This window comes from Cnephaeus nilssonii, assembly GCF_951640355.1.
Source record: "Cnephaeus nilssonii genome assembly, chromosome: Y".
Lineage (NCBI taxonomy): Eukaryota > Metazoa > Chordata > Mammalia > Chiroptera > Vespertilionidae > Cnephaeus > Cnephaeus nilssonii.
The window spans coordinates 4815843-4836410 of record NC_137096.1 but is presented as its reverse complement, the minus strand read 5'-3'; the positions used below and the strand labels follow the sequence as shown (position 1 = coordinate 4836410).

At 44.7% G+C, this 20568-nt stretch overlaps 1 protein-coding gene and 1 pseudogene across 2 annotated transcripts in view; one reads left to right on the top strand and one right to left on the bottom strand.

Annotated features, from left to right (window-relative positions):
* Window positions 1-20018, bottom strand: part of LOC307096501 (centriole and centriolar satellite protein OFD1-like) — a gene marked incomplete at both ends in the record, with an annotated part of 74162 nt that extends 54144 nt beyond the window's left edge. The window contains 12 exon segments of the mRNA XM_079766165.1: window positions 771-877; window positions 4133-4197; window positions 4200-4225; window positions 4227-4300; window positions 4965-5101; window positions 6577-6684; window positions 9464-9494; window positions 9580-9648; window positions 11537-11646; window positions 11649-11736; window positions 19153-19251; window positions 19947-20018. Coding sequence (XP_079622291.1) covers window positions 771-877; window positions 4133-4197; window positions 4200-4225; window positions 4227-4300; window positions 4965-5101; window positions 6577-6684; window positions 9464-9494; window positions 9580-9648; window positions 11537-11646; window positions 11649-11736; window positions 19153-19251; window positions 19947-20018 — 986 coding nt within the window.
* LOC307096441 (delta-1-pyrroline-5-carboxylate dehydrogenase, mitochondrial-like) lies at window positions 12467-13950 on the top strand (annotated as a pseudogene). Its single transcript has one exon. The product of its transcript is annotated as a delta-1-pyrroline-5-carboxylate dehydrogenase, mitochondrial-like (transcript).
* Window positions 20019-20568: the final 550 nt, after the last annotated feature.

The window sequence follows — 20568 nt, the reverse complement described above, 5'->3', positions numbered from 1 at the left end:
TCCTGTGGTTGATTGGGGTTGCCGTCGATTCGGGGGACAGAGTAAGGGTCTCCTTTTGGGGGTATTACACTACATGCACATGGAACCGTTAGATCTCACTGACTGAACGTAAGTGTGCAACATAATTTGTTAGAGTTGTTAGCTTCTTCAAAGTACTGGTCTGTTTTTACTATAGCCTGATGATGGTGTCTCACTGCTTTTCATCCCTGTAGGGAGAGGTTGGTTATAGGGTTAAGCCTCAGACTGACCTACTGGCAAAGTCAAAAACAAGTCCCAGCTTGGAGGGCACAGCCCTCTAAGCATAATTAAGCTTGATCTTGTGACTGCTCCCTAGATCTTTCCTGTGTAGCTAATGGGCTGTGGGAGGTGGAGAAAGTGCTGCCAAAACAAGTGAAACTTACAAGAACATTGTAAATTACCTTGTTTACCCCTGACTATAAATAAAACATCAGCTTTGCATTCTGGATCTGTTCTGTGGCCTCAGCCAGGCACAGAAGATCCATCTAGACCCAGCTTATTCTCTTTGTCTGTCTTTTTCTTCATCCTTCACCAGCCCTCCCTCGGGCTCGCGGAACCCTTGGCTGTGCTGGTGCGGCACAATCCCAATATCTAATATTCCCAAAGCAAAATCCTAGTCTTTGTTTAAAACCAGGTGATGGCACCTTTACAACCAAGAACTCTACCTGGCAATTAGCATTAGAATAATTAGATGTATTTAGTTTGTTTTAAACTCACAGACTTTGAGTAGTCAAAATGAAAACATTACTTACAAAAAAAAAGCTTCAATTCTTTGCTTCAGCTCCGCTTCTCTGCCTCTTAGGAAATCGATATCTTTTAGTAGAAGCTGCCTTTGAGCATAAATTTCTTTTGTTTCCATCTGTAGAAGAAAGCATTAATTTGTAGCAAGCAAGGTGAAGAATATAAAACAGATTTGTACTAATAGACTGCTTCCTATATTCCAGAGAACAAAGTGCACACATTTAGAGGAATAATTTCACTTTTAAGATATTCCACCTCAAGATATGCATTTTGCCTATTCCAGTTACACAAGAATTTACTCCCTAACCCAATGACTGTTAAACTATATTACCCTAATATTCCTTGTGTAATTATTCTACTTAATTAGCATTAAGTAGAATATCCTCAGACACTTCCTTAACATTTTGATAAGTTCTCCAGAAAAAAAAAATCAAAACAAAATGAGATAAAACTTAACAAAGTATAATCCCCATGGTTCAGTCTGAAAGTTTCAATTCATGGGCAGTTCTGACTCAGAACGAACAAGCTGGTATGACACTGTGAAAAATAGATCACACATCCATTTGCGTGTTCACTGAGCAAGGATTTACTGAATATCATGTCAGAAAGCAAACTGGGAGCTGGATATGAAAAGATGAACAGTTATAATCCCCATCTTTTAAAAGATTCACGATTTACTAAGGGAGAAACAATCATACTACTATGTGATGATTAAGGGAGAGAGAAACAATCATACTACAATGTGATGGTTTCTCAACCAGAGTCCAGTCTCCATGGCAGAAATGACACCTAAATGAGTCCATCAATGGGAGTCAGGGAAGGTGTCACCAGGAGGCAACATTTAAGCTGGAGTTTGAAGGACAGGACAGTTTTATCGAAAAAAAAGGGGATGGACAGTCAGGTGGCAGAGTAAAGGTATGGTGCCCTTTATGACAATGCCAAGCTTCTCTAGAGCCTTCAGAGAATCCCACTAAATGGAGACAGGCTGCTAACTGGTTGATCTGATCTAGTCAGTCACTTATTTTGAAGTTAAAAGTGCTAGTCTGAACACAACCATCATCTCAAAAATCAGTGCTTCCGTTTATTTTTATAGCTAAAATAAACCCAATTCCCAGAAATGCTACACAAAATCGTAGAGGGGATGCAATCACCATTAATAACTGGTTCTTACTGAGAAGCTCCAAGGAAGGTTGACACTGGGAGGAAACCTTTTACTCGACCATCTCCTGGTATCAGTAGTTCTGGCTGCACATAGGAAACCATGACCCCAATCCCTTGGTTTGACACCCCTTGGGAAAGGAACTGTTTTTCCTAAAGAAATGATCCAATCCCTTTTGCTGATGCACACTCCCCGCCATTCCTCAACCTCTCCACATCCTGTCCAGTCACTTTCCTAGGTGCCAAGATCAAAGGGCCACATGGATGATGCTTACAGCCCCGGACCCCTCTACTCCAGAGAACTTTGCCTTTGCTCGGGTGGAAGCACATTGCATTTGGTTTCCAACTTCACCTAGAACCCTAACCTGCAACTCTGTTCTCTTGGTCCACCCCTTATTCTTCCATATGTCAGTATCCCCAGACCTACTCCCTGATGTCTGCGATTGCCACATAGCTCTCCCTTCTCCCCTGGATTATTAGCCATCTACACTCTGCTCTGGTTCACCATTATGCTGAACCCCAATGTCTTCAACTTAACAGGCTGCCTTTCTCAAATCAAATAAATTCAGCTCTATAAAGCTCTACTCCCCAACTACCATATTTCTGCCCTCACTGACCTTCCAAATCCTCCCAAGAGCTTCAACAGAACAATCACCTACAACAAGCATGTCAAACTCACAGCCCACAGGCTGCATGTGGCCAACAAAGAATATTTTTGTGGCCCAGCCAATATAATGGTATGTAATTAACATTTTAATAAAAATTCCATGACGTAACCCTATCAGACCGCTGTACTGATTTTTCGGTAATTTTCGAATCTGCCGCTATACCTAATTTTTGGTACTTTGCCTAGACCTATTTAACCACTTATTTGCATGTAACTAACATTTTTCTATATCATGTTGATTTTTTCTCTTTAATGCTCAGGAGCCCAGGTATAGGGGACAGTTAGGTTCAGAGCCTTAGGTCTGATAGGGTTAATTTTTACAATAACCTGTTAAACATAATCCTATCTAATAAAAGAGAAACATGCAAATTGACTGTACCTCCACTACACCCACAAGCCATGCCCGCCAGCCAATCAGGAGCAAGCATGCAAATTAGCTCAACCAAGTTGGCAGTTAATTTGCATATCCAGGTGCAGAGCGAAGACTGAAGACAGCGTAGAAGGAAGCCAAGCGCTGCAGAAGGGAGTGAAGCCGCGGAGAAGCAAGCAAGCTGGGCGGCGGCGAAGGGAGGGAAGCAGGCAGGGTGGCGGAGGCCGCAACAGGAAGCCCTATTGCAGGAATCTTCCTGCAACAGGCCTCTAGTTATTAATAATGAACTAGGTTCACTAATGACTGATTACTATCATCGTGTTGCATTCATTTCCCTTACATGCCTTACGCACATGCGCACCACTTCTCTCCATTAATACAGAGAATATTTTAGCAGCCAATGGCCACATCATTAGACTTGTACTGACTTGTTTGGTGTGCGTAACAGGAAATATCTCACTTTCAGAGAATGAGAAGAAAAGTTTATTTGCGTTGTGCTTATTAATTTGTGCAGTTATTGTCTGGTAAGTTAATGTTCAAGGAAAAATACTAATTTTTATTAAAATGTTCTATCTTTTTTGTAATGATTACTCATTTATTTCGGCCCTTTGTATTTGGCATATCTCTATTAAAATAAACCTACCTTTCTACAAAAATTGAAGCTTTTTTTTTGCAGCCCACATAAACTTAAACCTTTTTTATTTGGCTCGTGTTAGCCTTTGAGTTTGACATGCTTGACCTACACGCACCTGGTTTGGTCTACTTCAATTCCAGGTTGCCCACTTCAGCAGGACGCTCAAAACAGATCGAGCAATCCTATCAGCTTCAGAGAGCTGCTCTGCTCCTTCTTGCCCCCACAGCAGCCATTTCATACCTCTGGTCCTCTCCTCAAAGTCACTCACTATCTAATCCTCACATCTGGCGCAATTTTAATGAGAGTGTCTCATGCTCCTGACTCGGACATTCAACTTTCACTCTTCCTTCCAGTAGTTTCGGAAAAAGAAGTCTGAGTATTCTTTTCAAAGCTGATTCTTCCAGGTGTACTCTTGACCGCAGTCCCTACTGGTCCTCTAAGTCCTCAATTGTTCCAACAAATGTCCCACCTCACTCTTAAACTTTTAGCCAATCTACTAACCGCTGCAGGAAGGAGCCATCAGTATATGATTTTAAAATATTGCTTCCTGATACTTTTGAATTCTCTCAAGGAACATCTTTTTCCAAGAAAGGAAGGCTTCAGATTTTGACAAGCTCTCTCAACATCATTCCAAAACTGCTAATTCCTTCTCAGACTTTTCTTTCTCTTCCATTTTAATTTTTACTACTTCAGTATTTTTAAAATGTTTCAACTGCCAATTGACTACAAGTCATTGTAAATAACAATACTAAACAATTAGTAATGAATTCTCCATGTTTTAGGTTTAATATTCATTAATTATACAGGATATCCCCCCAAAATGTATATATACTGTAACAGCTGACATCTCAATTGTGAAAATAAAATGTTGTTTTAATAAACACTGCCTTTATAATGATTCAAGGTGTGTTTATATATTTTTGGGACACCCTATATTTATAGTTTAATTCATCTTTAATTTCATCTCATTAACTGTTCCTGTAAGATTCATTCAAAAGGCATAAAGAAACAAAAGCAAGTGGAAAGAAAAATAATAACATGCACAACAGTATGTATCACATTAACTATAAAATAAAAGCCATATATGCAAATTGTCCCCTCAACCAGGAGTTCGAACAGGGGTGGGGCCGGCTGGCTGGCTAACCACCTGCAGCTCCTCCCCCAGGCCGGCCCTATCCCGGCAGCAGGTGGCCAGGGGAAGGGAGACCCCACCAGCCGGTAGCCACTAGGGACTCTACCCGTGCATGGGGGGATTTCGTGTACTGGACCTCTACTTTATTAATAAAGATTCTAGATATTTTCCTACATACCTAAGATTAAGGATGAAAAGATAAACAAAAATATCACCTTTGTTAACAGCAACAAGATAAACTTACCCTTTCATGCATTTCGGCCTGAAGCTGCTGTTCTAGTTCTCTCTTATATTCATTTAACTTTATTTCTAAAGATCCTAATGTTGGATGCTGAGGGTAAGCACCTGAAAACTGATCATCAATCTGTTGAAGTTTCTCAGCTATTAAAAAAAACACAAACATTAATAAGGTCAGGGAGCAAGAGGTGTGTTCAAAAGCAAAGAGTACAGGGATATGGGTAGGGGGGTCTGCAGTTTACTCTGAAATAATTCAAAAAATTAAGACACATTACTGGATGAACAGAAAGTGATCAAGCAGGCATAATACAAATTTAATGGTGCATTGTAAAACTTTCAACTTTTTTAAATGTTGGTAAATTTCTATCATAAAAGTCAGGGGGAAAGAAAGCAAAACTTAGGTCAGAAAACAATGGCATCTCTTTCCAGTCTCTTTTATGTTCTTTGGTGAAAGCTGAGTCAAAACACATGTTCAAAACACTGATCTTAAAATGAATCAAAGATCATGAATTTCAAGTCTTCCATTTTACAGAGGACACAGGTGCCCATACAGTGTAGGTGACTCCCAGAGGGATAAACAACTACATAATGGCATAAGTGGGACGAAAGCCAGGTCTGCTGATTTTCTCATTCCAGTGCTCACAGACTCGCAGCAGTCTCACAGACTTGCAACCCTCAAACCAAATGTGGATCAGAATCAAACGTTAAGAGATTGCACTCCACACCGAAAGTGCATTCTCAACCATGTGAATACCAATGCCCACCAAAAAGTATGCACAGGAAAAAAAAGAAGGCTGGCAGAAGGAGATTAAGATATTTGAATTTTCCCTAACCGGTTTGGCTCAGTGGATAGAGCGTTGGCCTGTGGACTCAGGGGTCCCAGGTTTGATTCCAGTCAAGGGCATGTACCTTAGTTGCAAGCACATACCCAGTAGGGAGTGTGCAGGAGGCAGCTGATCGATGTTTCTCTCTCATCGATGTTTCTAGCTCTCTATCCCTCTCCCTTCCTCTCTGTAAAAAAAATCAATAAAATATATATTTTTTTAAAAAGATATTTGAATTGTCTAAAAGTTATTGCTTTTTATGAGTAAGGAGGAGCAGGATTAATCACAGCATTTTAGCCAGCTGTTTTCCTTCTGAGCATACAACTAAAGGCAGAATGGTACTGTATATAGAAAGGCTGTACCATGGAAAAGGATCTGGATCATGGACCAGAAAACTTGGACTCCAGTATTGCTTTTCCTTCATCTGGTGACCTTGGTTTCTGAACTATAAAATGAAGTGATGGGCCACTGACTTTCCTAGTTTTCCGCAACGCAAATAGTCTAGGATCTTCTCAGATTAACGGCTATAAGAAAAGTTAGGTGAGACACCGGGAAGAGCCTCCCAGTTGAGTGGTTCGACCCAACAAACAAGGACATGGGCCTATGCATCCCCCTGGTGATCATGGAGGGAGGGGCAGCACTAAAGATAGGACTGTGCTGACACAATGACACAAGAGGAAATGAGCACCCCACCTGCACACAGTTTAGGAACACACACAACATAGGAAAGCAGGTATTTTTCTTCATTCAAAAAGAAAATAGAAACCTGAAATCATGAAAAAAGCCTGCAATTACCAAGAGAGTCTTTGCTAGGAAACATCGGACTTGTCTGAGTGTCCATCTCACAAGTCTCTTTAGCGTGATGATATTCTGCCATCTCTTTTAGAAACTCCACGAGAAAACCTAAAAAACACAATGTACATAGTTTTGTCTCACAATTTTCTTTCATTAAACCATTGCTCAATCACTTTATAAATTTTGGACTTATAACATTATCCTGTTTTACATTATGTATCTTTTATGAATAATTTCTGAGGGAAGTCCTTCCCAAACATTACACAAAAATCTACAAGTGATAAAGAGAAATATTTAATAACATAAAAATTAAAAACTTATATATGGCATGAAATAAAGTCAAAAGACAAATATTTGCTATAATATGGAGAAAGCTAATTTTCATAATATCAAAGAGCGCTTACAAATCAGTAAGAAAACTGAATATCAAAAAACAAAATCCTAAGAAAATGCAAATTAATACTAAAACAAAGAGGTCCTATTTTCCCAATAAGATTGCTAAAATTAAAACTCTGACCATACTTGACGTGCTGGTAAAGGAGCGGGGAAGTTGGCAGGCTCAATCACTCATGGGGGAAATTTGTTAATGTATGTGTATTCAAAAAGGCATGAGTCCTTTAACATAGTCTTCTCACCTCTAGGAATTCACACAGCTACACTTCCACAGAGACACAAAGGGTGTACATTGCACACTGCTTCTAATGGCAAAACCCACACAATAAAACAACAAAACCTCAATCAATAGGTGGTTAATTAACTATGTTCTTTACAAATAATTAGTTTAAATATATAGCTACTAGAGCTCCGGTGCACAAAATTTGTGCATGGGGTGCAGGGGTGTCCCTCAGCCTGGCCTAAACCCTCTCCAATCCGGGACCCCTCAGGGGATGTCTGACTGCTGGGGTCAGAGTGAAACTGGCAGTCGGACATCTCTCTCACAATCCAGGACCGCGGGCACCTAACCGCTCGCCTTCCTGCCTGATTGCCCCTAACTGCTCTCCCCTGCCGACCTGATCGCCCCTAACCACCTCTGCCTCGGCCCCCGCCACCGTGGCATTGTCCAGAAGGACGTCCAGAAGACGTCCAGTCTAATTAGAATATTACCATTTTGTTAGTATAGATTTATTAGTATAGATAGCTATAATGGTGGCTAAAGAAAGCAAATTGAAAACAGTTATCTATAACATGACCTCATTTGTGAATGTGAGTTTTCATTTCATAGACAAAGACTTTAGGTTTGTAAACTAAATTCTGGTAAGATAAACAGGAAACTCGTCATTGTAGTTATCAGCAGAAAGTGAGATTAGAAAATATGGCCAGAAATTTCTACTTTTGTTTCACTTCATACCCACGAATTGGAAATTTTTTCCAAACCATGAGTATCAATTTTAGTTTTCTTGGACTCCTGCTTTGGCATCAGCCAAGTTGACTACTTTTTTGTTGATTTTAAAATAGACTACTTTTTACTTCCCCTAGTGTACAAAGTGTTCTTTCATACTTGTTTCCTTAAAGTCCTTTTGTCTCCTCCATCTATTTGCTCTGGATATTTTCCAGTCAGCCTGTTCTTTTTAACACCTTTTGGGTATTATAATGCTGAGGCCATCTATGTCTTGGTGGCCTTGATGGAAAAGATAAACAATTGGCAGAAATATTCCTTAGATCCCACAATAGGTTACCTTTGGAGATGTGTTCTCCAGCATCAGTTTTTCTAGTGTTGCTATCATTCCTTGGTTCTACAGGCCCCTATTAGTGCCACAACTCCACTTTCCCCTGCCTTCCCACACAAACCACTCTAAGAAAAATTTGTCTAGTCTTGTTTATTTATTCAACCATTTATCTATAGGAGTATGGATTCATGGACATTTACCTTATACTTTGGATTATAACTTATTATTATATAACTCACTAGAGGCCTGGTGCACAAAATTTGTGCACGGGGTTGGGGGTGTCCCTCAACCCAGCCTGCACCCTCTCCAAACTGGGACCCCTTGGGGGATGTCCAACTGCCCCCAGGGATCGGACCTAAACCAGCAGTTGGACATCCCTCTCGCAATCTGGAACCGCTGGCTCTTAACCGCTCACCTGCCTGCCGGCCTGATCTCCCAACTGTCTCTGCCTGACAGCCTGATGGCCCTAACTGCTCTCCCCTGCTGACCTAGATCCTCCTAACTGCTCTCCCCTGCTGGCCTGACCCCCCTAACTGATCTCCCCTGCTGGCCTGATCCCCCTAACTGCTCTTCCCTGCTGCCTGGTCGCCCCTAACCGCCTCTGCCTCAGCCCCGCCACCATGGCTTTGTCCAGAAGGACATCCGGAAGGTTGTCCAGATGTCCGGTCTAATTAGCACGTTACCCTTTTATTAGTATAGATTATTTTTATAACCCCAACTTTGGCCTTTGGGAGCTCTTTCAATGTGGAATTTTCTTTTCTTGAACAACTAAGTGCTGGCAGTTAAGATCTTCCAGGCTCATCCTATCCTATATAATAAAAGCTTAACATGCTAAGTGTCCAGTCATCCATTCAACCAATCAAAGCATAATATGCTAATGATATGCTAAGGCCACTCAACTGCTCACTGTGACATGCACTGACCACCAGGGGGCAGGTGCTTTGACCGGTAAGTTAGCTTGCTGATTGGGACCAAGCGAGACAAAACAGGACCTAAAGCCTTCCTGCAGACCCTCCTCGGCTGGCCAATCTCCCGCGTCCCTCCCTGGCCCCGATCTTGCACTGGTGGGGTCCTTGGCCTGGCCTGCACCCTCTCGCAATCTGGGGCCCCTCATGGGATGTCAGAGAGCCAGTTTCAGCTCCATCCCACAGACAAGGCCAACGGACTCCACTGGTGCACTAATTCGTGCAGTGGGCCTCTAGTATTTCTATAAAGATAAAAGCTCTTTTTTGTTTTATCAAATCCTGAAATCTGTTGAAGAAAATATTTTACCTTTCTGCCATATTCCAGTGAAATAAAAAAATCAAAGCAAGTTATAAAAATTAAATAATCCTACCATTGACTTATAGAGACTGGATTCAGGGTTTATTTTAATAAATTGTAATAGATCCTGCAAAATAAATACCTTGTAGGAGGAGAAAAAAAGATTAAGTAGACATATTTTACATCAACATTTAAATTAGAATGCTTCTTAATATAAGACTAAGGATCATTCTTCAGATTAAATAAAAAGTATATGTTAAGAATGTAAAATTAAAGCTCTTCTTATACTATTAAATTACAATAAACACGTTGAGTTCAAAAGATAAAGTATATTGTTTTTTTAAAATACTGGTTTAGAGAAAGGGTAAGGAAGAGGGAGAGATAGAAACATCAATGTGAGGAAAAACATGGATTGGCTGCCTCTTACAAGCCCCCTACTGGGGACTGAGCCTGCAATCTGGGCATGGGGCCCAAACATGAATCAAACTGGCAACTTTTTGGTGCATGGGACGACACTCAACCAACTGAGCCACACTGGCTAGGGATAAAATACTTTTCTTAATGACATAAACCTCCAGCTACTTCACAATAAAGATATTAGGCCATAATAAAGATGATATGCCTAACAGAAATGGTTAACAGCTTACAGATGATAAACACTCAAATATATGAACCTGGGTGAATTTCAGGATCTTATCTGAATTCCAGAGTCAATTGCAATAATGTTTTTTACATAATATTGCTTCAGAATGTAAATGAACTAAATTTTTATTGTCTTTGTAACTAAGAAATGACTAGAGTATACTGAAAATAGTTTAAACAAATATTTTGGGTGGCTATTCTTAATATATACAGTAAGCATTCTTTACTATCTCTATCCTGAGAACACTGATGTATTTTCTATTAGTTTTCCTTTAAAGAAAATATTCTGTATGGCATTTTATAATAGTAAAAACCTTTAAGTATAAGTACTAGGTTAATTACTGCTCTAATAACTGACTGTTGCTCAGGCAATAAGCAAAATTGTGAAACGTAATTACAAACTTAGAGACTGATGGATCAAAAAAGAATTCCTAATGTTGATAAACAAAATTTGGTTGCTAATGAATATGTACAGCATATTTAAATTTTAAGTTTTTCAAATACTAACACTGTTCATGACTTCTTAAAACTTCTGAGTATTAAACTTTTGGACAATTATAGCTAAGATAGAGAATTAAAACATAGGAACACAAAGAATGCACCCTAATGTCAACTATGGATTTTAGGTGACAATGATGCCACAATGTAGGTTCATTGATTGTAAAAAATGTTGATCATGGGGGAGGCTGTGCATGAGAGAGGAGGGGACATATAGAAACTTTCCCATTCTGTTCAATTTTGCTATGAAGATCCTCTAAAATATTAAGCCTATTTAAAAAATATATGGAAAGTTTGCTATATCTTCCTTTAAGATAATAAAATGTAAATAATATGTTCAAAGGCAATGGTGTAGGAATATAGTTAAAATAATGAAAGAAGTGGTAACATGTGTTTTAATATTTGAGGATTTTTTGAAAAATTAATGTATTCCTTATTTCTCTTACCTAAAGAGCACATTTTAGAAATCCAGATTTACTGCCCTGTGTTGCCATCTTGAAATCCTGTGACCTTAAGCAAATCACCCCCTTTCTCCTGACTCTGGTTTCTCATCTGGGACACAGGTAGACCTGCAGTGTGACTAGCCCAGTGCCAAGTTCATGACAGTCGAAATAAATGGCAGTTGTGAGTCTTAGTAGGTTACATGAAACATACATTTCTAGCTCAATTTGGATTAATTCTACCTCCAAAACATTTCATGATTCTATACATCACAATTTTACAAAACACTGAGATTTCAAACTGCATTATATAATAACTCTATGACTTTTAAGATGACTGAGAAAGGGACCAAGCTAGCCAAGGAGCACTGAGCTATTATGTAGCACTTTACAATCATCTGGAAAAAAGCCTATTAATAGGAAATTCAGAAACAGGAAGGAAAACTTTACATTTTCTTCGGTCAAGCCACTTTCTGGAAGGAAAACTGAAAGTGAATACTCATAGCCGCATCTTTGTAAGTGATCTGCCACTAAAGAGTTAGAAGTGCCTATTAAGAGGGTGCTCCCTCCACTGAAATGGTTGTGGGCTGCATTTCTCCACACAATATAGGGTGCATCAATTTGTGAATGAGCTGCTTTCTCAGTTGTGTCTAGCTTAACGACAAAAAAGAAAAAGAAAAAACACAAGTGGGAACAAACTTTCAGCAGGTTTGCTGCACTGGAAATACACAGATTTGCCACACAAATTAGAATCTTTCCTTTTATTTCCACAGCTGTTCTAGATCCATGGCCAGAAGTTAGAACTACTTTGTTGCACACTTTGTCTTAGTCTATGCGGTAAGCAGCCCATGTCTGGCCAGAGAACCTGCTTTCATCTACTTCCAAGAGAATTGGTGGTTAGTCAGAAGACATGTAGACTCTAACTTGTCTTCCCTATGAGCTCATTTCAGTAGCCTTTGATTCAGATAGCATGTGTAAGAGAAAATTCTGTTGCTTCCTCAACTCTCTATGGATTGCTGAAGAATACGAAAATATCAGAAGAAACCAGTTTACTGGATTAAAATAAAACTGGGTTTCCCAAAATAAAATAACATATGCAAGAGAGAAACCAGTAAACCCCAAAATAGTTTATTAAGATGCACTTCCATCCCTAGCTGGTTTGGCTCAATGGATAGTGTCAGCCTACAGATTTTGATTCTGGTCAAGGGCCCATGCCCAGGTTGCAGGGTTCCATTCCCAGTTGGGAGTGTGCAGGAGGCAGCTGATCAATGATTCTCTCTCATCATTCATGTCTCTATCTCTCTCTCCCTCTCCCTTCCTCTCTGAAATCAATAAATATATATATTTAAAGAATGCACTTTCACACGCTGCAACCTGGAGATGCTGCCGCTGCTGCCCGTGCTTCTCTGCGCCCTGCTGGCCCGCCCCTGGAGTGGGGCCAGGCTTCAGTGGAAACACGCCTCTTCCCTGAAGGTGGCCAACAAGCCCATCTTGGCGTTCACCAAGGGCAGCCCTGAGCGAGATGCACTGCAAAAGGCCTTAAACAAGGACCTGAAGGGCCGGACGGAAGCCATCCTGTGCATAGTGGGGGACAAGGAGGTGGGGACCTCGGATGTGCAGTACCAGGTGTCACCCTTTAACCATGGCCACAAGGTGGCCAAGTTCTGCTATGCAGACAAGGCCCTGCTCAACAAAGCTATTGAGGCCGCCTGGGCCACCAGGAAGGAGTGGGACCTGAAGCTCGTCACAGACTGGGCCCAGATCTTCCCTAAGGCAGTAGACATGCTGAGTGGGCCGTGCAGGGCAGAGGCCCTTGCCAAGACCATGGTGGGACAGAGTAAGACAGAAATCCAGGTGGAGATCGATGCAGCGGCTGAGATGATCGACTTCTTCCAATTCAACGCCAAGTTTGCTATGGTGCTTCAGGGGGAGCAGCCCATCAGTGTGCCGCCCAGCACCAACAGCATGGTGTACCGGGGCTGGAGGGCTTTGAGGCCATCTCCCCTTTTAACTTTGATCAGTGGCAACCTGGTGGGGACACCGGCCTTAATGGGCAATGTGGTCCTTTGGAAGCCCAGCGACACAGCCACGATGGCCAGCTATGCCGTCTACCGCATCCTCCCGGAGGCTGGTCTGCCCCCCATCATCGTCCAGTTTTGTGCCAGCTGACGGGCCCACATTTGGGGACACTATTACCAGCTCAGAGCACCTGTGCAGCATCAACTTCACAGGCAGTGTGCCCACCTTTATAAACCTGTGGAAGCAGGTAGCCCAGAACCTGGATGACTTTCACACCTTTCCTTGCCTGGCCAGAGAGTGCGGTGGGAAGAACTTCCACTTCGTGCACCACTCAGCGGACGTGGACAGCATGGTGAGTGGGACCCTGCGCTCAGCCTTCAGTACAGTGGCCAGAAGTGCTCAGTCTGCTCCCGCCTCTACATGCCTCACTCGCTGTGGCCTCAAATCAAAAAGAAGCTCCTGGAGCACAAAAGGTCGACCCTGCACAAGATTTTGGGACCTTCTTGTATGTAGTGATTGAGGCAAAGTCCTTTGGTCGCATCAAGAAGTGGCTGGATCACGCCTGCTCCTTGCCCAGCCTCACCGTCCTGGAGAGCGGCAGGTGTGACGACTCTGTGGGCTACTTCGTGGAGCCCTGCATTGTGGAGAGCAAGGACCCTAAGGAGCCCATCATGACAAGTCCCCTGGCTCGGTAGTGGGCCAGCAGCCCTTTGGGGAGGTCTGAGCCTCTGGAACCAATGACAAGCCCAGGGGGGCCCACTATATCCTGCGGTGGACATCTCCCCCGGTCATCAAGAAGACCCACAAACCTCTGGGGGACTTGGCGCTACTTGTGCATGCAGTGAGCCCACTCAGCACCTCTGCCATCCACCAGTCTGTCTGTCCAGGTCACTGACCTCGGTGCACTGGGCCCACCCAGCCCCTCCACCCTGCTCCCCGGGCGGCGCACCCTTTTCTAGAGGCAAGGACTGGCCCCCAACCCCTCACGGGCCAGTATCCTGGTCTGTCCCACATCGCGGGGTCAGGGGCCCAGCCCTGGTTTGATCCTGCTGGGAAGGGACAGATGTGCTGCTCCTCATCCCATTGGCCATCCTAGGAATTATATCTCAGAGGGTGACCTTGGTGCCAGCTGGCTCGCCATCTTTTTCTCCTCTTTCTTTTGCACTGTGGCCCAGTGGTTTAGCAGGGGTGGGGAACGTCTGGCCCAAGGGCCATACAAGGCCCACAAGATCATTTGGTCTGGCCCTGCCAAGGCATTAGGGGTGAGTTAATTAAATGTTTGACCAAATATAGCAGGTTAATTTTTAAGTTGATAATTTTGTATGGCGCAAATGATGTTATAAATATCCAAATGACCCTTGGCAGAAAAAAGGTTCCCCACCCCTGGTTTAGGGACTTGGGGAATGACAGTGGGGCAGCTCCCGATCCCTTGGGGGAAAGGATGCATTTCTCAGCCCCTTGGCAACCTCATTACCCACAGGGGCTCCGGGCCATGGTCCTGGCGTCTCCAGGGCTGCAGGTGTGACCAGGGTGGTCTTCAGGGTGCCAGGGAGCTGACCTTGCCCTCTTTGGTCTGGATCATCCTCCTTTCACACTAGCTCTTTGCCCAGCCACACGAGCCAGTGGGTACCTGTGCCTGACCTTAAGCCTTAGATGCCCATGGGCCTTTCTCCAGGGCTCCTGCATGCCCATGTGATTCCTGGCCGTCTTCATGTGGTGATGCTGGGGGGCCACCTGCCAAGATGTAGGACATGGTGGTCCTTCTTGTTGGGGCTGGGATTTTGGAAACTGGATGGGCCCTGCCTCCAGGACGGCCACCCTCAGCTGCGTTGGCCTGGTTTCCCAGCGGGAGCGCAGTGCCCACTGGCTGTGGTCGCACAGGCCCAGGTAGATGTCGCTCCCACTATCCCAGCCCCCTGAGGCCTACCCTGGGTCCCCGTCCTGCCAGGACCTGGGATTGCCCATAGAATCTTCTTCCTTTGCATGCGAGTGGCTCTGCATGGACCGGCCCTCAGGGGGCCTGTTTTTTGTTTGATGCAGCCAATCAGTGGACTCTCACAACTAGGTTGGATTTTGAGTGGCCAGAGATCTTTAAGGGGTGACTTTGGAGAACAGTTTTCATGGAGCCGTAAAGTGCTGGGCCCTCTCCAAGGACAGCTATCAGGGGCTCCCCACAGAGTAGGGTGTCCATTGCCCAAGTGCCATGACCTCACACTGGGCCAGTGGTCAGGGGTGACTGCTGATGCCACCTGGCAGGATACGGGTTCTGCAATGTTTCCCACAAGGCGCCAGGTCAGGAGGCTGGGTGGGTGGGGTGGAGATGTTCCTGGTTCTGCTGGCTCTACACTGTGAGGTGCCATGGGACTTGCCCTGATGTCACCCAATAAAATACCTGTTACTTAATCAAATCAGTCTTTCTGGTGGGGGGTTGGGGTGGGGGTGGGAGTGAGGGTGGGGGGACAGCTTCTAAGTCTGATGGCACTGCCAGTGTGTCATTAGGTGTCAAGAGAGCAGTGCCCTCAGTGTGGTGGAAGGACAGTCAGGTACTGATGTATGGGAATACCTGCTGTGGGTGGTGGAAGCTCTGGGCCAAAATGGTTCAAATCCCAGCTCCAAAAAGTTGTGCAACCTCTCTGACCTTCTGTCTCTTCATCTGTAAGATGGGAAAGTAATATATGTATACCTACACATAGGTTATCATGAGAATTAAATAAGTTAATCAATATAAGTGTTTAGAACAGACACAGAATTCATGATTCGCCAATGTTACCCATTTACCCATTGTTATAACAATCACTGTTATGTGCTGTGATAAGTTTACATGCCTGGATACTTTAGTTAAATGTTATTCTAGACATTTCTGTGAAGGTGTTCTTGGATGAGATTAACATTTCAATCAGTGGACTTTGAGTAAAGCAGATTACCCTCCATAATGTGGGTTGGCCTCATCCAATCAGTTGAAGGCCTTAACAGAAAAAATACTGACCTCCCTTGAACAAGAAGGAATTCTGCCAGAAGACTGCCTGTGGACTCAACCACAGCTCCTCCCTGGGTCTCCGGGCTGCCAGCATACTGGCAGAATTTGGATTTCCTGATCCCACAATCTTGTGAGCCAGTTCCTTACAATAAGCCTGTATCTATAAAAAAACTACACTTCCATATATATTATTTACATCTCAAGACACTGTCAAGTACAGTAATTTTCCCACATCCTACCTAATAATAGACAAATATGCAAATTGACCGCACCTTCGCTATGCCCAAGCCACGCCCACCAACCAATCAGGGCGAGTATGCAAATGACCACAACCAAGATGGCGGCTAATTTGCATATCAAGACAGCGTAGAAAGAAGCCAAGAGCTGCTGAAGGGAACAAAGCTGCGGAGAAGCAAGCAAACCGGGTGGGAGGAGAAGGGAGGAGCGGAGGCGGGGCCGGGGGAGAAGGGAAAAGCAGGCTGGCTGGTGGAGAAGGCGGGGCGGGGGTGAAGGAAGGAGCGCAGGCGGGGCCAGGGGAGAAGGGAGGAGTGGAGGCGGGGCCAGGGGAGAAGGGAGGAGCAGAGACGGGGCCCAGGGAGAAGGAAGGAGAGTGAGCAGGCTGGCGGAGAAGGCGGGGTAGGGGAGAAGGGAGGAGCCCAGGCAAGGCCGGGGGAGAAGGGAAAAGCAGGCTGGCTGGTGGAGAAGGCGGGGCGGGGGAGAAGAGAGGAGAGTAGGCAAGGCGGGGTAGAGTGCAGCAGGAAACCCTATTGCAGGATTTTTCCTGCAACAGGAACGCTAGTCCTATCTAATAAAAGAGTAATATGCAAATTGACCACCACTCCAACACACCAGATGGCCGCCCCCATGTGGTCAAAGATTGCTGCCCCCATGTGGACACAAGATGGCTGCAACAAGAAGGCTTGCAGACAAGGGCAGTTGGGAGGGACCAGGCCTGCAAGGGAGGACAGTTGTGGGGGACCCAGGCCTGCAGGGGAAGGCAGTTTGGGGGGGACCAGGCCAGCAGGGGAGGGCAGTTAGGGGTGACTGGGACAGCAGAGGAGGGCAGTTGGGGGAGACCATGCCAGCAGAGGATGGCAGTTGGGAGGGACCAGGCCTGCAAGGGAGGACATTTTGGGGGGACCCAGGCCTGCATTGGAGGACAGTTGGGGGGGACCAGGCCTGCAGGGGAGGGCAGTTGGGGGGAACCATGCCAGAAGGGGAGGACAGTTTGGGGGGGACCAGACTTGCAGGGGAGAGCAGTTAGGGGCAACCAGGCCAGCAGGGGAGGGCAGTTGGGGGTGATCAGGCTGGTAGGGGCGGGCATTTGGGGGTGAGCAGGCCAGCAGCAGGGAGCAGTTGGGGGCAAGCAGGCTGGCAGGCAGAGTGGTTAGGGGGCAATCAGGCAGGCAAGTGAGCGGCTGGAGACAGCAGTCCCGGATTGTGAGAGGGATGTCCGACTGCCAGTTTAGGCCTGATCCCTGTAAACCAGCAGTAGGACATCCTTCGAGGGGTCCCAGATTGGAGAGGGTGCAGGCCATGCTGAGGAACACTCCCCACACACACACGAATTTGTGCACCGGGTCACTAGTTTTATAAATAAGAAAATTTAGGTTCTAAGTGGGTAATTTTTTTCAAGGTTATAACTTGGAAACCTCTAAATTAACTGAACTACTGGATATTGTCCTAATCTACTTTGCATATAATCTGGAAATATCTAATTGAGCTGAGCTTAGGAGTATGTTGCCTGTATCTATAGGGTTCAATACTAAATAACATCCAATGTATTCATATCAATACTATACAAGCAGGAAACAAATAGAGTTGCTATACCTCTATCTTCTATGGATATATTTTCCATTGAAAGGAACAAGAGTATGTAACTACCAGTACAGATCAGGACTTATACATCAAAAATCCTATAGTACAAAAGATATTTAAACTGAGCAGAATATACATGCTCTGCCAAAGAGCCTTAAGAAGAAATGCTTATGGTCTTTTATTTTCCAGGACAAAAAGTCATACAAGAATGTAAGTAATGCCACTTAATCTAGGCAAAAATAAGAAATGCAATTTATGGATGCATAGACCTGGTTATAACCTATTCAACATTTATATTTCAGATATACTTCTGAAGTATATGTAGTAATGAAAACAAGTTTAAATTAATTCTATTCCTTGATGTTACTTTAAATGTAAAGTGTATTAGTAAATTATTTGCTGCCCAGATTAAATATTCACCAGGGACTGCTACATAAGATACAACCAAACATGGGCGACTGAAAAGGCGGATTTCAAGGAACTTTTATGGACACTGAAAAATGCTCACTATATAACACTGAACTAAGAATACACACACACACACCATTATGCCAATAATAGTTGAATCAGAAAAGACTTTGCTCCTCTATGTTTTTATGGATTTTTCACATAAGCATAAAGTATGCTTTTTTAAGTTACAAAAACAATGCTGGAGGGAGAAGAAAAGACAAATCAAACTCAGTTTTCTTTAATTTCCCATGATAAGTGTAAAATATGCTTCTGAAATGTGTATAGTAACGAAAACACATTTGAAGGTAACCTACTCCTTGCTGTTAATTCACACTAATAAGTATGTGCTGCCCAAGTGAAATCTTCAGAACTTTCATTATATTTTAAAGAAAAAAAGCTGTCATTCTCCAAACTATTCTACTGTAAGCAGCACTTAATGTTTTCTATATTGTCTCAATATCCTTCAAACATGACCATTACAAACCACGTATTAATTCAAGAACCTACAAACCAGCTTCATAAAACAAGTCTAACCTTACTAAAATGTGTTCATTTTATAAAGCTACTCGCTCCTATCTGAATGTCAGTCAATAAATCTATTTGAACTTTCAGACCGGGCAAACGCTAAACCGTTTGAGACGACTGTTCCAGGGGAACGAGTTCTACAAAACGTAAAGACGGCACTCACCAATACCATCTGCATATCTTTTTTTTAAAAACCAAGACCGGGGGTTAAATGTGGACTGCCTGTTACAGCTTACACTTGTGAAAGTTCTGGAACAGATATGCCTAAAGCGGATACCTTGAGGGCGTCCAGGATACCTCGGTCCTTGAAGGTCTGGTACAGCTTTCTGCGTAGTTCGTCTTGACTCAACACGTCATATTTGGGGGGTATGGTGAGCTGGAAGAGAAGATGCCTACAGTTACCGGGGCAGGCAGAGGGGACGAGGATTTCTGAGGACAGAACCAAGGCTAACCTTCGGGAAAGCGCGGAAGCCCGGTGGTGAGGATGGCGCTTTCACGAAAACAAACACGAAGCTTCTTCTCCTCACCTGCGCACCGGGTTGGTGCTTTAAGGACAACAAACAAGATGCTGCATCTCCTCAAGTGCACTCCAGGCTAGGCCTCCTGCGTTGGCTTTCCACCAAGCCGGTCCCGCCCACCCCGCTTCACCTGTCCTCCGAGCCCAACCTAGGTGCCTGGGATTCAAGAGGAACGGTTACACCTCAACGGTCTCCCGCCCACTCAGAATTAGGAAATGGCAGATAAACACACTTCCTCCCCTCGGGTTACCAAGGGTGAGTGGGGTCGTGTACCGGGCGCGAGAGCGACTCTCACCGGTGGCCTGAGGGTAGAGACAGGAGCGAGGACGCTGTGAAACCAGCGGCCCTGGAAGCCGAGGCACAACGAGGATGCCCGCTGCTCACAGCCGGTCAGGTCTCTCCCGGAGACCCGCCTAGTCAGGGTCCGGAGCGTTACTTTCAAGTCTATGCCAACAACCGCCGGAAACTCCGCCCACTTATCGCGAGAGCTTAGCCTCCGAGTCTTGCGAGGGCCACTGGGCCGCAGGCGGGAGCTCAGTGGTTACTTTCTTACGAAGTCTGCTTCTAGGAGCAGGTAGGGGATAAAGCGAGGATCGGGGGAGGAGGCGGGCGCTTCGGGGGACATCCAGGGCCCCCGTGGTCTGGATGTTAACGCTGTCTCTCCATCTATTTGCGGCCTGGGGCGCCGGACCCAACCGGGCTAGCCCCCGGCCGCCCGGTCCCATCACAGCCCAGGCGTGGCACCCGGCGAGCTCCGCCAGCTCGGGGCTTTGCTTCTTTTGCCTTTTACTGGGTCACTCGGTAACCCAGGACTTCTTAACCGCGGCACGATTGCCATTTGGGGCCTGAAAACTCTTGGTAGGGGGTGCAGTCTTGTGCACCGCGGGGTGGATCGCAGCATCCCTGGCCTCTCTGCCCACTAAATGCAGCTCCTCCGCCCCAATTCTGACCTTCGTGAATGTCTCAGACATTGCCAGACGTCCTCGGGGAGGCAAAAGTCACTGGTTGAAAATCAGTGAGCTAAACTTTGAGTATCTACCTTTTTATCGTTTTTTGGCTTTAGGTTTTCTTTTTACCTCACCCAAGGCATGAGGGTATATTTTTCCATTGATTTTAGAGACTGGAAGGAAGAGGGTAGGGGAGTCAGAAAAACACTAATGTGAAAGAGACATCCA